General features: G+C 37.1%; 1 protein-coding gene across 4 annotated transcripts in view; it reads left to right on the top strand.

Moving 5' to 3' along the window:
* Positions 1-27,346, top strand: part of UBL3 (ubiquitin like 3) — a 274,931-nt gene that overhangs the window by 164,449 nt on the left and 83,136 nt on the right. The window contains exon 1 of one of the 4 annotated variants that reach the window (XM_076524455.1): positions 6,154-6,234. The exons of the other annotated variants lie outside the window; for them this stretch is intronic. Within the exon in view, the coding sequence (XP_076380570.1) occupies positions 6,232-6,234 (3 nt within the window). The 5' untranslated portion in view covers positions 6,154-6,231. Of the gene's footprint in view, positions 1-6,153; positions 6,235-27,346 lie in introns of those variants that run through there. 4 annotated transcript variants of the gene reach the window in all.

Raw genomic sequence — 27,346 nt, 5'->3', positions numbered from 1 at the left:
TGTGTACAATGAATAAACTGCGGATTTTATGTATTTGTAACAAAAATGAATAAGTCACATAGAAAATTGTAAGAATTTAAGGATATTGTTACATCATTTTCAACTTATTACAGTTATTAAAAGGGGAAAGATATTTTTATTTTAGTTATGTTTCTTACGATTGATTTAGACAAGTTTTGATTTCTTTCGACTAATGAAGTTCTGTGGGGCGCTACGAATAGAAATTCGTGAGATGTCAGATTTTTCGGCGTTACATTAAGCTTTTAAATTTTACATAAAAAGCGTAAAGTAAACAGCGCTATTAAAAACATTGACGGTAAAAAGAATATTCCGGACAAACCTTCTGAGTTCTAAGTGGCCCACAAAAGTGTTCGTATGTCTTTTAAAACACACAATAACTATTTTAAAACTGAACTAAATGACTTAAATTTTTTTTAGATGATAGAGGGACTAGTTTATTAGACGATGGCTAAAAAGCTTTCTTTTTAATTTTTCTATTACTTGGAATGAAAAGAAAAAATTAAAAACCCTTGTTTTTTGACTTTCGTATTTGAGCCTATAATGAAAATTTAAAAAATACCTTTTATAGATCTCGGTAACTTGCATGCGTGCTGAAAATTTGATGGAAAACAGTTAACCCAGAGTCGAGCTACAGGCGTTAAAGGATTTGAAAAACAGCAGATTTCTTACAGTTTTTGGTCAAAATCGTGATAAAACTGCGATTTTTGCGATCTTTAATTTGTTGTAACCCATAACAACGTGAACCGATTTCGATAAAAATTTTAACATGCATATAAATTATCGAGATTTACGAAAGACATTTATTAAATTTTCGTTATAGGCTCAGGTGAAATAGTTAAAAAAAAAACGAGAGATTCTTTTTTTGTCATTCCAAGTAATAGCAAAATTGAAAAAAAAGCATTTTAGTCATCGTCTGGATGACTAATCCCTCTATCATCTAAAAAAAATCAAGTCGTTTAGTTCGGTCTTAAAATAATTATTGCGTTTTAAAAGGTGCACGAACACTTTTGCGGGCCACTGTATATACTTTTAGATTATTATGCAGAGAGCTCTGGGAACCTTAATAAGAGGTTAAAGGTAATCATATATGAAAAAGAATATTCGGAAAACTGATCCCTCTCTGCTCTGAAACCACTGTGCACCACCGCAATAACGCGACAAGTCTCGGAATAGACTAGGTCTCCCTGGGGATCGTCTTGCTCAGAGTGTTAGAGAACGAAGGAGAGAGTCTTTGGATTTTTTTTAACTCTGTCTCTTTCTCTCTTTTTCTCCCTTTCTGGACTGCACTTTCTAATGCTGGAACGCAGTCGATCAGTCTTCGGTAACCAGATTGCTTCCATTTCGAGAAATGGCTGGAACGATCTGCCAGAGCTCTCCGGGCGCCACGGATATGGCTGGATCCGTCCGCGTGCAAATTTACGCGGAATCGCGGAAAAGTAACTTCCTGGGTTTAATGCCTCCAGCACCCGGAGCACTTCGGCTCGTCCCTGCTACTTCGTAGTCGACGTGCGCCGGTTGTCGATGAAACGTGTGAAAATAAACGGAACAGGAACTTTTCGGTGTCGAAGACGCAGGGATTCGCTGTCATTTCGGTGCTGGCATCTATCTGCACTAGGCTGGTTCTCGGCTGTAGGAATCGAACATTTTATTTGAGACTATTTTTGGTCTTATAATGTTTTATTATTATGATATTTGGTGTGAGGAAGCGTGCGAAATTTCGAAGCAATCGAATGGCGGCGGTTCGAATGATTTCATTTCATTTTCAATCATAATTGGAAGACGAAGCTTTAGATTGACAATTAACGAGTAAATTGCGGATTTTATGCATTTATGGCGAAAATGAGTGTGCAAAATTTGAAACGTTGAAACGATTCGAAGAAATTGAGAATGTTGGGGTACTAATTTCAGCTTATGAAAATTATTAAAGGAAGAAATCAAATTGTATTTGGCTCTTATATTTTGCAATTGATGTATCAAATTTTTATATCGCGTAAAGATCTGCGGTATAATGATGGGCTTTATGTCTGACTTATAAAAGTATATGCAGAATCTTTCAATTTCATTTATCATTAAGCTAGAAAGGGATGTAGAAATAAATGAAATAATAAGTGAGGAAGGTAGTATATAACTTATGTAAATCATTTTTGGAAAAATATTTGACTCGAATTTTGTTTTATTGCCCATCATCCATGTTGAAATTTTGAAAACAGCCCTGAACCTGTAGGAATCTCTTTGCAAAGTGTGTAACTTATTGTAATTATACTGTATATGTTTAATTTTCTTTATATTCTGTTCAAATAAAACGCTTTTACAAAATATATAATCTAATGAAAAATATCAAATTATATAGATTGGCAACTGGTGGTACAACCAGACGCGATACCATGTCAAAAAGCAAGTCGAAGATGCGCCATGTTCGCGTGGCTTATAAATAGTATGGCGAGAAGTAGAATCGATGCATTATGGTCAGACGCGCCACTTGATTTCTATGCAGTAATATTATTTTTTTAACCTACCGTTTCTCGAAAACGGTGTCTTAAAATGAACAAAATTTATTGTACATTTTCGCGCCTATTCGATCGTATCACCAGTTACACAACACCCTGTATATTGTTCTCTTAGCCAGTGAGTTGTTCTTGACGAGTATACTCGTTAGGAAGAAATGACAAATTTTGTGTTATAATTAGATTTTATGCACTTATGAGAAAAATGAGTAGGTCAAATATAAAATTGTAAGGTCATTGGAAGAATTTGAGAATAAAATAAGAATAAATAATAAAATATAAATAAATAAAAGTATACAAATAAAATAAAAATTGTTTCAATTAATTGCAAGAAACCTAAATTAGTTGAAAATGTCTTTTTTACCTTAATAATTATAATAAGTTGAAAATAATGTAACATTTCCAATTAATTTAAGTTTCTTACAATAACCTAAAACAATTTTTATTTCGCACAAAGATCCACGGTCTAGTTATAACCAGTGTACTCATCAAGAACATCTGATTGGTTAAAGTGTGAGATAAGAAAAAAATATTTTAGGTAGAAATAAAATATCGAAACATAATTATGTTTGAAAATGAATTGAAATCATTAACATTTTGAAACTATAACACAAATACGGCGCGGGTTCCAGTTACCCGATCGCTTTCAAAATGTCATAATTTAGGGAAGTGAGAGTAGAAAAATAAGGACCAGCCTAATCTGCACACCTTGGCTACCGAAGCGACCGGTCGTCATCCCCTTTCTATATCGCGTCGCTTAATTATCGAACGATCGGATCTATTCTTTGCGTCGCGTACTAGTTGCTCGATTGTTCTTAAAGGGCATAGCCGGATAAGGGTGGGCGGTGCTGTGTATGTATGTGTAAGGCGCCTTTCCGGCTACACCTTCTACGATTATCGAGTTCCCGATTACGCGTTCCATATCTCTCCGACGAACCTTAATCAAGATTAATCCGGTTGGTTGCTTAATTGTTAGGAGAGCAACTTCAGAATTTAAGGTCCACTTGAGAATTGACCGCCGCGCGTTACTCGTACTTTCGAAAGTACGTAATAACGTAACTCGTTACGGAGCCCAATAATGGAGATCGTATTTGATTTCGAGATTGAAAGAAATGAAATCTTTTAAATCGCGTGTCTTTAACCCTTTCGCTACTACGGGCCACTATAGTGGCCCTCCATAAGATGTCACTGAGGTACTACGGGCCACTATAGTGGCCTTCCATAAGATGCCACTGAGGTACTACGGGCCACTATAGTGGCCCTCCATAAGGTACCACTGAGGCACTTCGGGCCACTATAGTGGCCCTCTATAAGATGTCACTGAGGTACTACGGGCCACTATAGTGGCCTTTCGTATGATGCCACTGAGGCACTTCGGGCCACTATAGTGGCCCTCTATAAGATGTCACTGAGGTACTACGGGCCACTATAGTGGCCTTCCATAAGATGCCACTGAGGTACTACGGGCCACTATAGTGGCCCTCCATAAGGTACCACTGAGGCACTTCGGGCCACTATAGTGGCCTTTCGTATGATGCCACTGAGGTACTACGGGCCACTATAGTGGCCTTTCATAATATGCCACTGAGGCACTATGGGCCACTATAGTGGCCTTCCATAAGATGCATTATATTGCATAATGTTATTTCCTCTCATACTGTAAATTAAAGAGCGCATGCTAAGACGTTATAAATACCCTGGAATACCCTTTATTTATAAATACCCTTTGGAGAGAAATTTTTTCGTACGAAAACATTCAAGCAGCTTGGGTTCTCCGCCGCGGTACTCCCGCTGACGATCGGCGTCGCGTAGCGTGCAGTGATGTCGCGGCGCTCCGTTCAGCGGAAGTACCGCGGTGGAGAACCCGCCCGTAGCGAAAGGGTTAAGCTCGAATTCAAATAACTCGAGCAAAATTGACTAATACGGAGAGCTCTCCTAGTATGAAATCTTAGCTCGTCTCTTTCGCATTCTCCTCGCATCGTTCGTCGTTTCGCCTGGTTGTTGGTGTTCGGATCGATCACTGGGCAACCATATTCGTAAAATACGTAGCAAGAAGTTTTCGAAGAGGTTCTATTATATTTTGTCGCAGGGGTTACTGCGACGGTTTATATAAAATAATCCGAGAGAGTTTTTTTGGTTTTTATATAACGAGAACTTTAACCCGAGAAAGATAACCTACGTCGCAGAGGCGCCTGCGAAGACTGTTGATTTTTGTTAATTTTTCATAGAGGTCTAGTGATTTAAGTTTAAAATTACTTAAAATATAAAAAAATATAATATAAATGCATTTTATTTTTACAATAATGCCAAACCTTTAAAATGACTAGATTAACTTAAATAAATACCCATTGTTAGTATAAAACTGACGCCTTAGAAAAGCATGCGCCTCTGAAGCGTATGGTTATCTTTTACGTACGTTGTCATATGGTTATCTTTCTAGGGTTAATATAACTTGTAACAAAATGCGATGAGGTACAGTGTGTAGAAGGTAAAGGTAAACGAGTGACGGGTGAGACAGAAATATGAACACGTTGAGAGTCGGAGGAAACCTTGCTAACTGACGTCTCCCGGTCGAGAGGTCCTCGTATTTATTGGGGAGAACGTATTGAAATTGGTAAGGGAAAGTCCTTGGGAAGGGCGAAGGCCTTTCCCGAAGATTTTCCGACCGGGGTGATCCGGGACCTATGGTCCGAAGCTGTGTCCCAACGTTTTTATTGTTTTATTGCGGTGTGTACGCCTTGCATCGGGAAAACCCGAAAAAGGCATATGCACACCCCGCTTTTGAAGGACGTGTCTTTTTATGTCTGGTCCGCCACAATATTAAAAATTATTTAGAATTCTAAGTGTGTGTTTAGAATCCTAAGGCTTCATTTCTGACCGGACGTGACTTCGTGGCTATATTGTGAGCTCAAGAATTACGTTAATTACAATAATTACGGTCATCTTCACCATAAACAGGAAAAAACTCCAAATCAGACCCTTGGACTTTCTCCTGGCCATCGTAAATCCCTTGGAACGTGAAGTGCATATACAGGGTGTCCCAGGTTTTAATGTTTAAACTTTGTCAGTGTATTCTATGGCACAAAGTAAGAACAAAATGTTATGTAAACATAGGCACATGCCGTGTGTTTATGTATGCTGCGTTTATTAATACATTTCAAAATGTCTACCGTTGTTGACAATACATGATTGACATCGATCGAAGATCGAATTTATGACCGTGCGAATTTCGTTTCTATTTTCCTTCATTTCATTGAACGAATTTTTGTTATAACTTCTTAATAAAGCTCTATATGACCTATGTTTGCATAACATTTTTTTCTTACTTTGTGCCATAGAATATACTGACAAAGTTTGAACATTAAAACCTGGAACACCCTGTATAGATCCCAGGACAGACCAGCGGAATTAGCAAAACCCCGGGGCCCCGCACTTTCTATTTTTTAACAATCTGATGGGCGGTATTTCCAATATACATCCGTATTGGCTGGTGGGAGTTCCTACCGTGCTGAAAACTCCAAGGGGTGGGGATTGTAAGTCGACGTGGGGAAGATGAGCCATAAGAACTTCGTAAGAAACGACCAAGGCACAGAACCAGAAAAGAAACAGAAAAAGAAACCACCAAGAAGCACAACAGACAAGAGTTTTTGAACCAGTGAGATATCGTGTGCGTTAACGAGACGGTCGAAGCAGAAATATTTTAAAAATGGTGAGTGCGTCATTATTTTTATAAATACTATCGTACAGTGCGTCCAATAAAGCGTATGACTTGCTAGTTATGTATCATTAAGATTGGAGTTATCCTAAAAAATTCCTTAATTTTTTACGTGTTATTGTTTCCAAATATACGAGACCTTTGAAAGTTCTTATTATAATACTAAACCAAAAATGACATTTCAAAGAAAGACACTGTTATTACTAATTAGATTTATTCTTATTATTCTTATTACTATTAGCGTTATTATACAGGGTGTCACGAAATTATGGCATTTCCGGGAAATGCGAGGTTCTTGAGATTATTTGAAGTAACTTTCTCCTTTACAAAAATATACTCCGAGGCATCGTTAACGAGTTATTATCGAAAAACACTGACCAATGCGAAGCGACCTCGGCTGGCGCGAAGCGGCCAACGGGCGCACGGAGCCCAGTTCCGTTCATTGGCTCGGGCGCAGGCGCCAGCTGATCTCGCCTCTCATTGGTCACTGTTTTTCGTTAATAACTCGTAAACGAAGCCGTGGATCGCATTTTCGCTAAGGAAAAAGTTGCTTCAAATGACCTCAGGAATCCCTCAGTTCCCGTAAATATAATAATTTTGGGATTCCCTATATATTAAGTAAGTATATTATATATACTTACTTGAGTAGTGGGGGTTTAGGAAATTATATGGATTAGCATGACGTGGCGGGCAAAGGTTCAGGTATGACGTGGTGGGCAAAGGTTCAGGTATGACGCGCAAGGACAGAGGTCGAGGATGAGTCAAAAGTGAATCATGGCTTGCAGAAGTTTTTGGGATGTTCGATAAAAAGATAATGGAATGACATTGGTATGCAATGATAAGTGATGATCGCGAGATGATATTGGCATACAATATAACATTATTAACCCTTTACACTCGAAGCTATTTCTATCTAAAAAAATCTAAAATCATTTTTCTGACTTATGGTATTTTTATCTTACACGACAAAGTGCATTTTATGCATGTGGAATTGATTCTTGTGACTCGCACAGCAATTACGCTCTGAACAATTTTTAAAAATTTAAACTTCGTTAATATAAAAATTATATTAGAATGTGATATAACAAATCTTAACGGTGCCTCAGAGTCACCACTCGAGTGCAAAGCGTTAATAATACGTGATTTAACAACAACAATAGTAATAATAATAATAACTGAGCTTCTCTTTTTCAAACACGTGTACCAGAACTGCTTCCTTCAAAACGTGCGCCTACTCAGATTCCTTCAAAACGTGTGAAAAAATCATAACATAAACATGCTCGGAAATCATAATTAAAACATAGAAAGAGTTTAAGCCAGAACGAGTTTTGCTAAATTCTCCGATCGGAACAAGAATCTTCACATTTCTTGGGAAACTCTCCCGTTCTGTTCTAGCAACATAACAGGCACTAAAAGAAACCGTATAGAAAGTGGTGGTTCAATGGATGATGAAGAAATTGCTATAAACGATGAAAGCGATTATGAAGAAACTTGTGGCGCAGAATGTTTCTCCTTGACTGTTATACCCGCTCGATTGAAAATTCTATTAATAACGTTTCGAAAAAAGTGTTTATCTTCTTCTTGGAAGGCGAATCCTACAGAGAGCTTGTTGTCAAGGATATAAATCGGGCATGCTAGAAAGTAGACTCCCGTTAACGTTGATGGATCGAACGCATGATCGGTTATGCAGTAGCTACCGGGTATCCGCTAATCGTCATAAACCGTCCGATAATTAGCAAGCTGTGGAATGGCATTGTTACGCGAGACGTCCCATGAAAATGAGTGAGAATCGCGGTCGGAAGTATCGCGTTTCATGGGCCATTAATTCGTCTTTGTTTTGCATCTCGATTATCTCCGACTCGCAAATCTACAAATAATATGCCATTGTGCGCAGGTATATCAGCTTTATCGGTGGTAATAGACCGACTTTTCCTTCCCCATAATCGCGTTGTCATCGTTACTTATCTTCAGAGTACCGGCATATACCTCGTTTTACAGTTCCATTTCCTTTCCGCCTGGCATTAAACTCTGCGCAAACTGAACTCTAGATCTAGAACAATATCAGTCTTGAAATGTCACGTTGTTGCAAAGGGGTTTTTGCCTTTTTTCATTCACCGTCGATGTTACCAAGTTCGCAAGCAAAATGACCACGACATATTCGACTTAACGATCCGGAACGTTCGCCGGACATTAATCAATCTTCTTCGGACTCGTCGAGTAGTCAGGTTTTAATTAAAAATAAATATCATTCTTCCGTCCAAACAGAGTCTATTTAACGTGTTCGCTCTCTAGACGTTTCGCGTCACGTGTAACATTAAAAGTGCTTATTTTAAATATCAAACTCTTCTATTCTTGATCAGCATGCGCCGTCATTTTTATATCGTACCCTTTATCAACGGCTAAATGTCTGACTTATAGTAGCACACGAAAGTATTCGAACACCTTTTAAAAAGCAATAACTTCGTCGAAACTGAACTAAATGACTCAATTTTGTTTTTTTAGATGATAGTGGGACTAATCCACGAGACAATAACTGAAATGCTTTTTCTTAATTTTGCTCTTATTTGAAATGACAAAAAAAGTAAAAAGACCTCTCGTTTTTTAACTTTTTCATCTGAGCCTGTAACAAAAATTGAAAGAATGCCTTTCGTATATCTCGATAACTTATATGCATGCTGAAAATTTTATCGAAATTGGTTGACGTTGTTATGAGTTACGAATAATTAAAGATCGCTAAAATCACAATTTCGTCCCGATTTTTGACACTTTTGACCAAAAGCTATAAGAAATCTGCAGTTTTTGAAATCTTTCAACACCTGTAGCTTGATCTCTGGGTTAACCGATTTCTAAATGTTTGTTTTAAGCTCAGATAAAAAAGTTAAAGAACGAGATTGTTTTATTTTCTTTTTTTTTGTTATTCCAAGCAAGAGAAAAATTAAGAAAATGCATTTCAGTTATCGCCTCGTGGATTAGTCCCTCCATCATTTAAAAAAAGATTCAAGTCGTTTTGTACAGTTTGAAAAAAATTATTGTGTTTTAAAAAGCGTTCGAATACTTTCGCGAGCCGCTGTACATGCGGATGGCTCAGAAGTCGAGCCAAGTCTATTAAACTTGAAGTTGAGATGAATTAGGATCTCGCAAATTAGCCGTGAAAAAAATAACGATGCCGCTGATAATGCGAAGCACAATTTTTATTATAATTAAATAAAACAAAATTAATATTAATATTTTAAAAAGTGGATTTACACATTTATACGTTATTAAGTAATTCGAAACACGAAATCGATCGAATTAAACCGTACTTTATAGAATTCGAAAAGCTCCGAATTCAGTATTTAAATGATATATCGTGTGTGTGTGTGTGTACCTACTGATCTATTCCAAAACGGTCGCGCAACCAGTCACGAAGGACTCTTTGGAAAATCGATGATCACGAGATCGAGCGATTGAGAAATTTTGATTACGTCAACCCACCGATCCATCATGTTCGCAAGATACATCAAAGCTGCTGAAATTTCTGCGAAGGTAAATGCAGCGGTTACAGTTTCAGTCTTTTATTTATTATTCTTCGTTCCGCTACGGTCATAATTGATTGAAGACCTTGTGGTATCAAATTCGCACGACTATGACGACTGATGCTGGCCACTATATAACTAATGCTTGGAATTGGATAAATATTCTGCGATTTTTCAGAACTTATATGTACACCCCCTCCGAAAGTATTAGGACACCTGCTGATTTAGTATAAATTGTAATTTCTCATTTAGGTCGTGTTTTATGTTCAGTATTAAGTTTTATAGCATCGTAATTATATTATCACAAATACACATTAACCCTTTGCGGTCGAAGCTATTTTAATTCGAAACATGTTTTCCGATCTAGGGTATTATACGATTTATTGCGATTCATGCATACGAAATTGCGCCTGCTGGCAAGTACTATAATTGCAATTTTAACAGTTTCTTTTTTAAGTATAAACGAATCCGATACTGTTACAATTATTTTCAAAAAATGGTGTAACAATTTTTAGTGGCGACCAAGGGTCGCCATTCGAGTGCAAATGGTTAAGTTGGAAGTGTTTGTCACTTATGCAATTAGTTTAGCCATTTGTTGCATTTTGTTCAGTGAAAACATATGCTGAATTTATTTACGATATGTTTTCGAAATATGTGGAACATATTACCAACATGCACGGAACCCAATAGCATCGAAAACTAATAAATAGCAAACTAATAAAACGAATGCCGAAGTTCGTCCAAGAAATAATTTAAAAAAACGCGATGGATGTATCGACGAAAAGAAGATATAATTTTCTTGTATAAGATTGACCTTATTTTGATTATAATGTAAATATTTATAAATATATGTACTCTTTACAGTTTAATGCAATTAACTTTGAGATAAATGAAAAAACTTCTAACAATTTCCTCTCGGTTTCTCAAATTTATTTAATTTTCTGCGAGTGTCCTAATACTTTTGGAGGGAAGAGTATATGGCGTACAAAGTAGAATAGAAAAGTACACACATACCACTACATTATTTGTGTCCTAGATAAATCATTAAAGAAATTCCATAGCGGCTGCTGTGTAACTGCTGTAACAGATATAACAGATATTTCATGATACACGTGTACAATACACGTATCATTACAAACTCCATAATACTAAATACAAAAGAAAACTAAAAGCAAAAGGGAGTAATACCACTGCACTGTTATCATGCAACTCGAATTATTAACACGTTCCGTGCCACGTGTACCATCGATGGTACACGCTTGCACGTTTACTTAGTGAACTGAACAAATTGTTTACAAGAAATTTAGAACCGAAGAATCAATTTCCACCGCAAGAATGGGCGTTGATAAGTTTTTGTTACGTTGTTATGTGTACGAGAATTAATAATTGCACGTAATACATCAAGTTTTAGTCAAATATCAAAGTGTGAAGATTCGAGTAAAAAAAGCTCGGCACGGAACGTGTTAAATGATGGAAGAACGCCCGCAATGACTGCTAGTAACACATGCAACGAATCGTTTTATTTTGCACAAAGATCCGCGATACAGTCGCCAACCAAGAACCAAGGTCAATTACGCAGACACAACTGCATGCTCGTCAGCGTAACGACATACCAACGATGTGGCGACGGTTCAAAAACTGAATCCCGCGTGATCCCGGCAGGATTCGCGGAGCGATCCATCCCCGTTCAACAACGGATTTCCTTGTCCACGGCCGGAGGAGGACGTGACCACCGTGGACAAGAAACCCGCGGAAAACTCGTTGCTCGTAAAGCTGGGTCACCGAATAGTCTCCGTGAAATCGAGAACACGGTCCCTTCTTCATAAAAGTCGGGCGGGCGGGTCAGGAGTTACAAGCGCGCGTTACCCGTAAAAAGTGGCGCATCGGTGCAACCCGGTGCAGCAATAAAGACGAGGGCGAGATGTCCGACAGGGGAGCACCAATTCCAGGACATCTCGTTTGCCGGCACGACGCGACACGACGCGAAACGACGGAAGAGCGTATCTGCGTGCCCGTCTCCGCGGCGCTCGACCCGAATCGGCCCGGACCGACACGGCCCGGCCCGGCCCGGCTCGGTTCGGCTTCGCCGTTCCGTCTGAATAATTCCTGGTATCTCGTTGACCCATCTTGGGAGAGACACGTACGAAGAGATACAGGGACAAAGGGGCGCGCTCTCTCGCTCGCGATAACGCTCCGCCACCTTCGGCGCCTCCGCATCTTTGCGGAGAGACGAGACCCGGAGACCGGGGATCGCAGACGAATGGACGGAGGGACGCGTCGCGACGGCGCGACGAGACGCTGCCAAACAGCTTCGCGATGATTCCCTTTGTCGAAAAACGTCGCCGATATTCCTATCTTTCTTATTAGCTTTGTATAGAAACCATTGGCAAATAGTCGCTATAGACGGATTCTACCGAATCGATTCGATAAATTATTATAGAAGGATTTTGAAGAAAAATAAACACAGAGTGTTCCGTTTAAAACGGACCACCTAAATGGAAAAGGTAGTTTTACGAAGGTAATTTTTTTCGGAGTTCGCGAGATCATTGACGTTGATTCGCATTTAAGCGCATATTTCTTTTTTATTGCATCGTGTAGCTGGCGTTAAAATGCATTCGGACGTGTTCGATGACTCGAACACGAAATTACCTCTTCAACTATAAACGCGACCTTTGACTTCAAGCACGTTTGGTTTTCACGTCAAGTTAACAGGAATGAACATTTACCATTTAATCGGTCAATTAATTAGCAAAACCGGTCAATTAATTAGGTTCTATTTCTTTCGTCAATCATTCTAACACATTGAACATAATATATCGATGTTTATCAATTCTCGTGAACATTCTTCTCTGCCGATTTAAATCACGCCTGCTTATTTTTCTCATAAATGCATAAATTATGCAGTTCTTCGGTCGCGAGTGCGGCTAAGCGGAGAGCAGAAGAGCGGATTTAACTCTCGAATGGGGTGGAACTTGGGACCATTTTAGCACTATTGTTATAAACGTTCCATTTGAATACTAACTTTCTAGCAACCAGTTTATCCCTTTGCATTCCGTTCGCGCCATTCTAGACACGTTCATAATTGACTGCTTTCTAATAGCACCTCTGCTACTGTTTCCATTAAAATAATGTAAATCGATGCAAAAAACAAAGTAAATAAATTCGTAAGTATTTTTCCATCCCCCATCTTAAAACGAAGCATTTGTTTCTCAGGAGATTAGCTTTAACATTAAAACTATCGAGTCCTAATAATAATGCAAACAGTTGTAATTTTTTAAGCGTACATACATGTGTTGTAAATATGATTCCTGGAATATATACTCTTTATTATTTTCCGAATTAATTCAAATAGATTCTTATGCAATTTTGAATGAATCTTACGAATTTCATTCGGAGAAATTGTTATCTAGTTAAATTTATTATTCGATAATGTCGAATAAAATTTTATTTAAATTTTATTTCACTTTAGTTAATGCTTATCTCTTATCTGTCATCTGAATAAAATTTTGCAGCTCTGACAATGCTGAGGGTTAAATTATTATTTGAACATGTTAAGTTTAATGAACGAATCAACGTTGGCATTAGAAAAGTCGATTCAGAAATGTATGAAAGAAAATTGATGTAATGAAATACCATTTCTTTTATTATCGTTAACTAATTCAGTTAACTGTATAAAAAACGTCCCACTCGAGTAATTATGTTGAATGAATTGTGGAGAGACTGTCACAATAGTTGTCCATCTCGCTTCTATAATTCTTGTGTTACAAGAACAGAATTATTGGAGCGTGATTGACAAGTATTGTAAGCAGATGTCCGGTTTTGTGCATTTCTGACAAACACGAGTAGGTGAAACATGAAACAATAGAAAGATTACCAGGATATAAGCGTATTGATATATCGTTTTCAAGTTCTGTACAGATTCTCTCTTATGCAATCGATGCAGACAATTTTTATTTTGCACAATTAGAATTGGATTTAATATTACTGTGGCCATCTTAAGGTACACTGTGAATTCGAACACACTGGCCATGAAAGAACACGCTGTGAATTCGACGGTGAACAGAATGAATAATTCATTCAATGATCAAATCAATGATTCAAATCATTATTACATATCTGGATCGCACACTATTTATATCCTCTGCTAAGCATGCAAAAAGTAATGCTTTTTTAATTTACTTACTATAAATCCTATGAGATATTTTCTATTTCGAGAGAGCGCTTTAAATTGCTAATTATACTATGGATGCTTATGCAAATTCTTATTTTCAAGGTCTATTTACTCCGACAAGGAACATTAATCTTCTATTTCGATGAAACTCCGCGAACTTGGTAGATTTACGAGATGAGGGACACTAATTTTGTTTTGATCGATCAACGTTAAAATTTCAAGAGTAAGTCCATTCTTTGGAAACTGTATATTTTTATATGAAAAATAACTATCGAGAAGATAATTTCATGTTTTAAACTAAATTGCCCATCGACGCAAATAAACGGATGACCATTGCTTATTTCATTTCGATGCGAATCTCGGAAGTTCCACAGAGATCGAAGCACATAGAACAGGCGGATAACGTTTCCTGTGAGACATTCATTAGGTAGACATTATCCAACTTTACGACTTGGCGAACTTTAATGCAGATCGCCGAAGTTTTTAGTCCACTTTTAATTAAACGAAACTTTTAACGTTCTTCTGTGACTTATGTTTTCTTTTTCTAAACCAGCTCACGGGTATCATTTCCCTTTATCTTTTTTTTCTTATTCCTGCGACTTTTTTGTTCGCCTTAATCGAAGGTTCGATCGTATTACTTGAAAATACTTCACCGCCCGGAATCAACGATTTATAAACGTGTTACAGTGTTCGGTGATATGCTAATCCGTTCATTGTACCAGATTGTCCACGAGAAAACGCGAATACGCACGCGATATCGTTCCGTGAGGAAAAGGAGACGTTATATAAACGCGGGCCCGAAGCAAACCCGCAAAGAAGGTCGAATACACCATACGTTTACATGAACTTTTTACAGTGCCATTCTATCCACTTGTGAAATGATATTCTAGATATAAACGCAATACGTATGCTCGCGTGCGTGCAGGAGACCAGAAAGAAGGGAACCAAGTGTTATTTATATCTATGATGGTATCGCGCGGAATATACAGCACGCTGAATTATAGAAGCCGGAATAATGAAATAGAATGTTTATTAAACGCATTATCATTGTCTTCCGACATCATTAATAACCAGGCTGCGTTCATAACAGAAGTCAATGCGTCAAATACAAAACTAGAAAGACAATGGAAGAACCTATCAATACTGTTGTATTATTTTCAAATTGTTACAATTACTAACACTTGAACGGCGAAACATGGTCCCATTTGGACCCAGAGTGGATATTGTTATTTGACTGTTTAGTTTCGGACAATTAATTGACGAGTTCACATATTTCCTTAAGATCTATAGAAAAACAAACATGTCCACAAGGATTATCTTAAACAATATGACGAAAACAATTTACGAATAAAATTAAAAATGATCCTAAGCACGCTCAGTCATAATTTTGTCGATACGATTCGCAATTTGATTATTAAAAGAGGAAATATTTGTTCATTTAATTTGTATGTTCACAACGTATTTAGGCAATTTTTATATTGCATAATGTTTCGCAGTTCGAAAATAACGTGCATTGTCACTCGAGAGTATGTGGTCAGTTTTATTACTGCACATCATTATAATGCTTTAAATGTTCCAAATAGTTAAAAGTTAAAAGTAATCTACTAAAATGATGTCTTAATATTTTGCGGATTTTGTCCACGGTCTTTTTGTTTGATGGTGGCAATTTAGTTTAAAAGAATAATCATGAAATTATTATTATCTTCGTAAATAATGTATATTTACCAACACAGTAGAAAATGTAACATATATTAGACTAGTAAGAAATTAATGTCAGTTTTCGCGTTTTCAAGCTCTGCCACTTCGCTTTAAGGTAATAATTGACTTGATTCTGTTCATTTCATATCCGTTCGTAGCGCACATATCACTCTATGTGTGTGTTAGATTGCTTCGGACGATTGACTTCAGGAAGCAAATACGTGTAATTTTCTTATATATGTATAAATTAAGTCATAAAGCTGGGGGGAACGACTCCTAACAGTAACCATGCATTTGGACAGGACACCGTGATTAATCACACGGGATAACGGTCTAAAAAATTTCGTCGTTCATCATTTTTGTCAATTTATCAACGTTGACAACGACCAATTGAAAGCATTGATGTAAGTCACGCAACTGCTACTGAGACAGCTAATGCCTGGTCCACACTGCTGTTCGCAAATAGCACGCGAGCAACTCGCGAGCTGTGCTCGCTAGCAAAGGTGAACACTTTCGCGAACAGCGAAAATTCGCTAATTATCGCTCGAGAAGCGGTATAGCCCTCGCGCGACGAGAAGACACCGCTGCGTTTACATCCCCCCTCTTATCACCTGCAGCAGTGGGGCAGCTAGTAAGAGGGGGAATATGTAAACCCAAAGATGATGCCTCTTGTCGCGCGAGGACTATACAATCAAAGAGACTGCTCGCGAGCTCGGACCGTGCCTGGACACGTTTGTAACAATTTGACGCGATTGCGATGCCGGCCCGCATTGGAGAGAACAGTTCGCGAGCATCTCGCTAACTGCTCGTAGACAGTTCGCGAGCTGTTCCCCAACGAAAATATCAGCGTGTTTCGTATCGAAGCTCGCGAATAGCTTGCGAACTGTTCGCGAACAGTTATAAGCTTGTTCGCTTTAAATTCATTGTTCCTTACAAACGCGTTAAATTGTTGCAAACGCGTCCAGACTCGCTCCGAGCTCGCAAGCAGCCCCTTTGATGTGCCACTTCCCGAGCGAAATGTTCGCTCGGGAGCTCGCAGCTCGCTGTCGCGAAAGTGTCCACACTGCTAGCGAGCACGACTCGCGAGCTGGTCGCGAACAGCTGTGTGGACCCGGTAGGGTAAATGAGGGCGTTACTGCGGACGGCCCAAATACTGCGGTATTTAATAAAAGTAATAAAAAAAAATATATATATATATATATTATATTTTCTAAAAAAATGAATCTCATAATTTTTCACAAGTTTAATACTGATAATTTATGAGATACAAGTAATAGCAATCGCAATTTTAATTAATTTATTGACTTTTGATGTTGGGGAGCTTATGAAAACGTCGAGTCTTGTGAAATACTCGTAATGGCAGCTGTGAACGCTGATTCGAAAGGCATTTATATTTCGGTAATTAATAATAAACCATTCATTTTAGCGTTATTTTTAGATAAATTAATCATTACTTTGATAGAAAATCGATATACACTGTCACTATCATCTATCCTCAAATATTATTTACTAACACAGTATTTGGCGCATAGTTTTTTACTATATGGGTACATTACTGCGGTGCTTTACTGAACTGCGTACCTTAACCTATACAGTGCAGTTCTCGATAGAGCCGGTGCGAACACGCTTGATCGCAGAATACCTATACCTAACCTGTAGAGTGCTACAGTAAGAATATCTTGACGTTAGGAGTTGTAACTGTGTGTGTACATTTAAAGGAAAATGGGTTATGTCAACCTTGACACGCAGCAATCGGAACGTCCGCAGTATTTGGCTCGCAGTAATAGATACATGACCGCGGTAATATACGCACACATATGGTTTCTTTACATTACGCTTTTTAATGAAATTCATGCTTCCAGAGACACAATATTTTGAGAAAAGTAAATGTTCACGTTAAAAAATAATAGGTATAGCACAAATTGTCAATTTATTGGCGTAAGAGGTCGTATTTTTTTGTTGTCGAAGTTCACCTTCGTTGAGAAACCGCAGTAATACCTACGTTTACTCCGCAACTGAATTCAAAACGAGCAAACTTACTTTTCGCGAGCATTTTGCAAGCTGTTCGCGAGCACCAATGTAAACACGCTGTTTTCGTTCGCGAATTGTTCTCTCGAGTGTGGAACCTGGCATAAGAGAGACAAAGTCGAGAAAAGTTCAGAACCCGACATTAACTTCTTACCATTCTAATGAAATCTAGTAATGTTATTTAATTGCTAAATAACCCTATAGAATATTTTTTAACGGCTCGAGCAAAGAGTAGTTTCGCGAATTGAATCGTTTAACCCGTTTATTTTCAAAGAAACTTGCATGTGCACACAATTTAATTTAGCGCAACTCGATGCGAGGAGTTATCACAAAATAGAATTAAAATATAAATATATAAAGTAATGCTGATATTAAATAAAGTTGAACAAATATCCTTTTTTAAGTAACAGAGAAATTAAGAAAAAGATTCTTAACATAATTGAAGTTATTTTGAACGAAGTTTACAAACTATTCAAATTCCTTTGTAATATTGTTTATATTCTAATAATTCGTTGTAACAATAATTGCATATTTTTAGATCGAACAAAATGGCAGGAGAATGTGTAAATGTCGTAATAAACATTTTTTAATAATCAGACGAAATTTAGATGGTTTTTAAACATTGAAATATGCGGCGAGCGTCGCTCGACAAATTCGAATTTGGCAGAGAAAATGTTTGCGGACCGGACTCGTCATTTTCATTTAAGGGATAAAAGGAAGGCTGCGACGACCATTTCAATTTAATTATCACGCTGTGTTCGGAGTGCAGGCACGAGAAAATCAGAATTCTCTAAAAACGTGACACTATTTTGTAAGAAAATTTCATTTCGCGTCGGATCGATGCACTCTTCGCCGTGACCCAATAAAACGAAAGGGGAGAAGAAAGGAAAAAAGATCGTCGAATCTACATTCTAAGCAGCACAGGGTCCTCTCGCGGTGTTTGCTTCGCGGCAGCGTCAACAAGAACATCCATCTGTATCATAACGCGGAATTCTTCGAAATATCTTGAACCAGCGGAGCTGAAATCAATAAAGCAGCCGGCGCTCGGGCCGAGCTCGCGAGGCCAGCCGAAATTTCAACGGGAAACGAAATAAAAAAAGCAATCCGCCAGCAGCGTCATTCTAGATACGGTGTTGCACGGGTAAATTTACGCGGAAACCGTTCACTTAAATTTACACGACTCAGCATCACTCTTCGCGTAACAGCGTTTCGAGTTCGACGAGAATTCGCAGACAGCTGCAGCTAAGAGAAAAGAAAGCGAGCAGATATTATACGTATAAATGCACCGTTTATCCCTGACTTTAAGGGCTGATTTTATCTTTCCAACATCATTGATGATTAATGGAAAAGACACGTGCCAAATGTTTTCCCGAAAACTGCGACTCACGAGAAATGACGTCAATATCTGTGTAGGCATCTAAACACGATAAACAGCTATGTGAATAATAATAATTATAGACTCGAAGTAACTTTTGCATTTTTAGTAATATTTAAACAAAAACTTGACAAGGCATCGTATTTGTACGTTTCTATAATAGAAATAATAGGAAATAGAAATATACAAATATAGCTTCTTTTTCGGTTTCTGTTTAAATATCAGAAAACATTTAAAAGTCACTTTGAGTTTACAATTATTCACAGCACTTGTAGATGACCGCCTTCAGCTTAGACATCTTTTTTATATTTAGAAAGAACTTCACAGAATCCATATTATATTTCTATATTAGAATTCATATATTTCTATATTAGAAATATTAGAAAATAGGAATATAAAAATGATATTTTATTAAATTTTCGTTTAGCTATCAGTAACAATGTCAAAGTTATTCTCGGTGCACAATTGATTATGTACACCACTTATTACCCCTTGTTTGGGATTCTTCCGATTAAAATGAGTCCAAACACGATATAAATTGGATTAACGTGGACGTACCTATTATGGATCGCTTTTCAGGAGTCGTAAGATTGCCATCGGTTCTACCACAACTGAAATATATTACTGTTGAATATTTATACTGCTATTCTAGATAACCTAATGAACATTGAAATATTTACTTAATACGAGTAAAAAATATTACGAATTCAATAGTAAAGTGCGAGCGTGTACCTATCAAAGGAACACCGTTTTCGTAGCATGTCCCCGCGTTTCATAAATCGGGTCAACGAAAATATTGAATCACAGCAAATGGAACGGTATGTTCTTGCATATTCGATGAAACATTTCGTTTACAGCTGATCGTTACATAATAGCATTTGCGTGACCGAATTTGAAAAGAACAATGTTCAAGCATACGGGTAGAATTCTTACATCCACCTTCATATTTATATTCTCCATCCGTTTTTTCATTGTGTTATTCGCGCTACTGTTTTTCAAGAAAGGGATCGCGATTCAGCGGTGTTTCATAAATGTGCCCATAATTATGAAAGTGGTCTAAGTCAAAATTTAAAAAAAAATGAATTTATCACTTATTTCACACGACATGATTTTAAACTAAATTTATTCAATGTAATTTTTACGATATCGTCAAACATGAACCTTTAGATAGAAGTTGTAATTACAACGTTATACGGAATTCATTTAGTGTTAATTATGAAAGTGGTCTAAGTCAAGAATTTAAAGAAATTATATAATAAAAATTATATGATAAAAATGGATTACTTTTTAAAAATGATTAATAAATGTTTATGAATTATTTCGTTAAAACTGTTGTTTCAAATGGACCGTTTATTTTGAAAGTGGTATAAGTTCTTTTTTTTAAAGAAATTCAAAATGCCGAATCTGAGCTTGTATCGTCTAAATACCCCACGCAGCGCCACTTACAATTTCTTTCGATGACATTGGACTTACACCACTTTCAAAATAAACGGCTCAAATAAAAATCACAATTTGTTATTACTTTAAGTCAATTATAGGACATTCAGTTAATTTTGAAAATGGTCTAAGTCAATTCAAGCTTTAAAAACATTTTCCTATGAAATTCGCACAAAATTTCATATCTATAATAAATTTCCATTAATCGAGACTGATAAAATTATAAATTAAAATGTCGCATAACGTACAAATATTTTTTAATTTATTCAAATGCGATTCATTGAATATCTCGAAACAAGAAATATATGACTTAGGCCACTTTCATAATTATGGGCACAAATAGGTGCTCCTTACTTTTCGTAACGCGCGCCGTCGCGTCGTGTAAGTTGCGACGCTAGAAAAGGGCCGTGGATGGGAAGTAGAATCGAAGGGGAGGAAAGAGGGAAGGAGCCGCGTGAAATAATAATCGCGTTTGAACGGCACGGCCGAGCCGCTCCCGGTTCTCATTTGTTAAACAAGTCACATATTGACGTCACGCGGCCACGCAAAGATCCGGCGGCCACACGCCACAGATGCGCGGTGCCCCGTGAACCGTCGGGAGCAATTTCGACTCCGGGGGGATGGCGGCGTGATGCGGCTGTGTTCCGGCTACCCTCTCGCACTCGCCCTAACGCGGGTCCCGAAGGTATCGACACACATTCACCGGTGCATATTTTTCGCGGCGGCTTCTTCCTCGGGACTCGGGACGCGTCGGAGCGAAGGACGCCCGAAATCTAGGTCATTCTGTTATGCATATGCGCGCAGATGCACCCGGTCCTGCACCCAAATGCCCCAATGACCCGGTTCGCGAAAGCCGCCGACGACGTAGCCTCGGCACTCCGTGACGCGCACGCTCGCCGAATCAAGGTAAACCCTCTCCTCTCGGCCCGGACCTCCCGCCGATACACTCTCGCTATTAGCCCACTTGTCTCTCTTCCTTCTTCGTTGCCTGTTTACCCCGCCTCGGTCGCCATTCTTCGCGCGAACCTTTCTGCCGGAGAGGCGGCGAAATGGAGGACCCCAGGAAATCGATCACTGTATGCATTACAGGTACATGCACGGCTAATCGCATGACCGGCGATAGTTCCTCTCCGAGTCTTGCCGAGCGACGATTGCACAGCCACGAAAAAGAAAAAGGTCAAGAACTTTTTCGGAGACCATTGAGTGTGTGTCATTATGTATCCTGAGACCCTGAGCCCGAGGTCGAAATAGCACCTCGTTGGGTGAACTTCGGGCGTGTCCTTAAGAAACGGTATCTTCGAGTGTGTGCTGAGAAAACATGGCGTCGTTACGGATTTGAAGTCGCTGGATTCAATAACGGAGCCAGTTACGTTGCTAAAATAATCGTAACATAAACCCGGAACAAAATTGTTTAAGCAACACTCGTCAAGAATGAATTTGATTTCAATGTATTTCGAGACATTGAATCCGATTCGTAATTATTTAATGACTCGAAATACATTATACAGCAAATTCTCCCCCCAATTGTCCCTCGACTTGCAAATAAAAATGGGCAATTTAGGGAGAGAAGATACGATTGTAACAATCACGATTATATGCAGCTATGTGAACGAGCCACGAGATTCGAGTGATCGTATCTCCTCTTTCGAAATTGTCCATTTTTGTTTACAAGCTGAAGGACAATTGGGGAGAATTTATTCTGATTTGATTTAGTCTTGAAAAGTGCTGCTCAAAGAATTCTGGTTTGAGATTATGTTACAAACTTTTTTATAATATAGTTGATCCGATTATATGATTGAATTCAGAGACTTGAAATCTATAATAATATCGTATTCTCGAGAATAACGTTTCTCGAGGTCATGCCCAAAATTTCAAGTGATACGCTATGTTGACTTCAGATTCGGGGTCTCAAAATACATGGGAATATCTCCGAAAAAGCTCTTGATCTTTATCTTTTGTATAGCTTTGTTTATTAACATTCTTCAGTGGTGTACAGTGGGGTGAAGTGTCAAATTCTGTCAAAATCAAAGAACTTTTGACAGAAACGAGATAAAGCGATGCTATTTTTATTTATGTTGAAACAGTAATGTTGTAGGATGAGGGAAAAATAAAGAGAATGTACATTAAAGACTCCCTTATCCGAACATTCATTTTTACAATATTCTGATATCCAAACGTTCTGTTACCTAATAGTTGCATTATTTAGATACATTACCGCCTAATAAAGGACTTGAATTACATTTTTTTGACAACAAAATATCTTAGCATCAAGATATTACAAAAATAAACCGAATAAAAGAATCTTGAACCAACCTTGGCAATACTGAACCTATTATGGTATGATTTCTTTCGTGGCTACGTTGATCAGCCCTTCTTTGTTGCTAACAAAATTGTTACATGGAAACGAAATTCGTATTTATCGTGTATCTGCTAGACTTACAAAACCGAGTAATTTTCAATAACCATTGTCCGTTCCTCAGGTTTCGAATACTACTCGGAATCAATAATGTTTCAATGATTATACTTGAAATGTATTCATTCTCTACAAACAGATATCGAATCTTGGAATGAGTACAGAAATTTCTCCCTAATCCGCGCTCCGATTGCGCACAAAAATGGACAATTCGGGAAAAGGAGATACTATTGCGTCTCGTTTTTATAGTTGTTGACAATCGGTAACTATCAAAACGAGCCGCAAGGCTCGAACAATCGTATCTCTTATTCCCAAATTGTCTAATTTTGTGCGCAATCCGAACGCGAATTAGGGAAAAATTACTGTAGTGCTTTTAACCCTAGAAAGATAACCATATGACAACGTACGTAAAAGATAACCATACGCTTCAGAGGCGCATGCTTTTCTAAGGCGTCAATTTTATACTAACAATGGATATTTATTTAAGTTAATCTAGTCATTTTAAAGGTTTGGCATTATTGTAAAAATAAAATGCATTTATATTATATTTTTTTATATTTTAAGTAATTTTAAACTTAAATCACTAGACCTCTATGAAAAATTAACAAAAATCAACAGTCTTCGCAGGCGCCTCTGCGACGTAGGTTATCTTTCTCGGGTTAATTGAAATTTTCATATTTCCCAACGAGCTTTCAATTCCTAAATACCATTTTTAAAGAAGTTCTGATCTTTTGAATGAATAAACTCGGCTTGTAAAAAAACGACACGAATATCCGCGGAATTCATGCTCGTACAAAACTCAAAATAAATGACAAAAGTACAGAATTTTGATAATATTCTTCTAGGCAAGATATGACGCTAGGCAATAGAAAATAAGACTGTATAAGTGGTTGTGCCATAAACAACAATATAACGTAAGCAGGGAGACAAACATTCGCACGCAATAAAAAACAGACATTTTATCTGTATCAATCTGATAGTTTCAAGTTAACAAGAACGTCTTGCTTGATCGCCGAAGATTGCAAAAATTCATCGAGAATCGTCGATGACCCCTGACATTCTTCCAGAATTATTACAAAGTGCAATGAGATTCTAATAGAGACATCAACGAAGAATTAATCTTGTACGAGTAACTTTTATATTCGTAGACCGGTAGATGAGAGAGATCGATAGCCGGTGGTAGCCATTTTACTAGTTAGCAAGGATTACCCGAAGCCTTTCGAAGTCCATCGATGACCTCGCAGTCTCTCCAGCGGTCATTAATGTGTACCGGAACTCTTACAGTGGCTTCCAAGAACCACATCAATCCTCATACAGTGGCGTTTCAAAAACCATCGAGACCTTTTACGTGCGGTCAACTGTCGCAGATCAAAGATTACCAAAGGATATTTTCGGCGATGACCGAAAACGGTCAAAGGGAGCTTGTGCAGAGAATAGCCGAGGATAATCGTAAGAGCAGAGGTATTTAACATGTTCCGTGCCGAGCTTTTTTTACTCGAATCTTCACACTTTGATATTTGACTAAAACTTGATGTATTACGTGCAATTATTAATTCTCGTACACATAACAACGTAACAAAAACTTATCAACGCCCATTCTTGCGGTGGAAATTGATTCTTCGGTTCTAAATTTCTTGTAAACAATTTGTTCAGTTCACTAAGTAAACGTGCAAGCGTGTACCATCGATGGTACACGTGGCACGGAACGTGTTAAACGTGATCGAAATGTCGTAAAACGATCGTGGTGCAAATTCGAAGGGAATGTTGACCGAAAAGTTCGCTGATCGGAGATGATCTTGCGCGGAGATTAGAAAACCCTACAGTTCTACGTAGAGTAGCCCAACTGTTCTTAGACGTGAAACTAAAATGTGAAACCCTACTTTTAACTGGATTATAATTTCTGTCCATTTATAGCCGCAACGGTGCAGTGCTGTCGCATTTAAGAATTCGCAGCAAAACTAGTTAGACGATATTTAAAAGAACGTTAAGACAATATAATGAATGCTAAAAGAAGGACAACATTTCTCTGTCTGCCTCCCATCTCTTCTTATCTACATATAATTCTTCTTATCTATCTGTCTTCTCCTTATCTACATGCAAAGACTACATAGACGGCTCGTAAGCCAATCAGTGTAAGTCCATTAACCTTAAAATAAAGACAAATAAGGATTTTGCAAAGTAGCTGTAAAGTCATAACAGTGTCACTAATATAACGCGAGGCGCACTTTTTATCATGAGATGACATACAAACGACCATAACCAGATTAGAAAGAAAATGAAACGGTCAATGTTTTTCTTTTTTTTTCTTTTCTAGAAAAAAAAAAACGATTTCCTCTGTAGAGTTTCGTTTAGTCATTCCGTGGAAAAAAAATGGTGTGCTTGCGCGAAACTCAGACCTGACCCCTTTCTTTTTCGGTCAGTAAGGATAGAATTCGATCGATCAAACCCTAAAGAGGATTATTATACACTGACGTGTTCTGCTGACGTAATACACCGGGGGCAGTCTGTGTGTTTTCCGTTTCCGTGTGAAATTCTCCCTTTCTGGAGTATTTACGTAATGACGCGGTGACCTGTTTCAGCTGGCGCTTAAGTATGTAAATTGTGCGGAATTACTATTGTGCCGCGCGTTAAGCTTCTTATTCAAATTGTTGCTTTTAATCTTTTCTCGCCGGCCGGCCCTAACACGTCTCGGAACAACGGTTGCACGATTAGTTTCTCATAAATGTTAAACCGTCCCTCCGGGTCCTCGGCATTAGATGTCTTCATACATTCTCTTTCGTGGAGGATGAAGTTCCGTTGACGATTGCGGACGCAATCCGCGAATACAATTAATGTAACGAGTCTGAACATGACAATTTTATTTTGTGCGACGGTCTCTCTCTTTCTCCCTGTTTCTAATTGCGTTCGTTGAGCTCATTATTTCTATTCGCATAGGGCAGAAACGAATACATTAAAATACAATACACTAATTACTATAGTGTTTAATTAGTAGTGCACTCATTACTGCAGTGTTTAATTAGTAGTGCACTCATTACTGCAGTGTTTAATTAGTAGTACACTCATTACTATAGTGTTTAATTAGTAGCACACTAATTACTATAGTGTTTAATTAGTAGTACACTCATTACTATAGTGTTAGTAATTAGTGGTATACTAATTACTACTTACTAGATGAAATAGAGCAACGAATGTATGCTAAAAAAGTGAGATGAAAACACTCATTACTACAGTGTTAGTAATTAGTGGTACATTAATTACTAGTTACTAGGTGAAACAGAGCAACGAATATATGCTAAAAAAATGAGATAAAAAGATATAATTCAGAGATAAATAAAATTATTCCAAATTTGATTAAATTTGACACATGAAGAATATGTGAAAACCGTGTATGTAATAATATTAAATAAAAGTAAATATATATATATATATATATATATATATATATATATATTTACTTTTATTTAATATTATATATATTATATATAATATTATATATATAATAATTATATATATATGCATATTAGAAGAATAAATAATAGAAAATAAAAGAAATAAAAGAAAAAATTCTAAGTAATAAATTTGTAATATTTAAAGATACAATTATTGATCAAAGGCCATGTATTAATAAATGGAGAGAATGATTTGATTAATATGTCAATTATTAATTAATATCTTAATTAATAATTAATCAATTATTAATTGATATGTCATGATTAATATGTTTCATTATAATATAATAATATGAGAATGATTAAATAATTGGAACTAATAATTCAATCATTATTCATAAATTTTGTATAATAATTAAAAGTAAAATATAGATTGAAGAAGTTATTGTAAAACCTAAAAGAGATAATAAAAGATACTCAGCTAATATGTTTGCAGATAATCGGATTATTGAAGTTCTAGAACGAACAAATTTCTTACGGATTCGATTAAAATTATTAGTATTGCGCGCGTGTATTAACAGGTAATAAATGAACAAATATGTGGACTAATTTATGCAGTTATGAAAATACACGGTGTACAGATGAAATACAAAACCTTGAGCGAACTAAACGAATTTAAGAATATTGTTACATTATTTCTATTGTTGGAGTTAGAATAGAAGAAACCGGTAATATCTCCTTTCACAATAACTAATAATATCGATTTAAGTTTTCATTGTTTTAATTATATACGAGTATTTCGAATATTCACAGCTGCAATTTCATTAACAGCCAATAACTATGAATGTGTTCTGTGTTAGATTTTGTGACTCATGAATGAAATAAAATTATTGTAATATTGAATTATATTATTACAATATGATTATATCATTACAATATTATGATCTTTCAATAATTAAAAACTCTTAAATATATTATTTAAAATAAAAATTGAAATATAAGCTAATATCGAATTGTAATTATTCTAACGCTATACAATAATTTAAATCTTGGAATGATAGTATCTTCCAAGTTATTTTA

The sequence above is a fragment of the Megalopta genalis genome, chromosome 9 (genome assembly GCF_051020955.1).
Source record: "Megalopta genalis isolate 19385.01 chromosome 9, iyMegGena1_principal, whole genome shotgun sequence".
Classification (NCBI taxonomy): Eukaryota; Metazoa; Arthropoda; class Insecta; order Hymenoptera; family Halictidae; genus Megalopta; species Megalopta genalis.
This window is presented reverse-complemented; position numbering and strand designations above follow the sequence as displayed.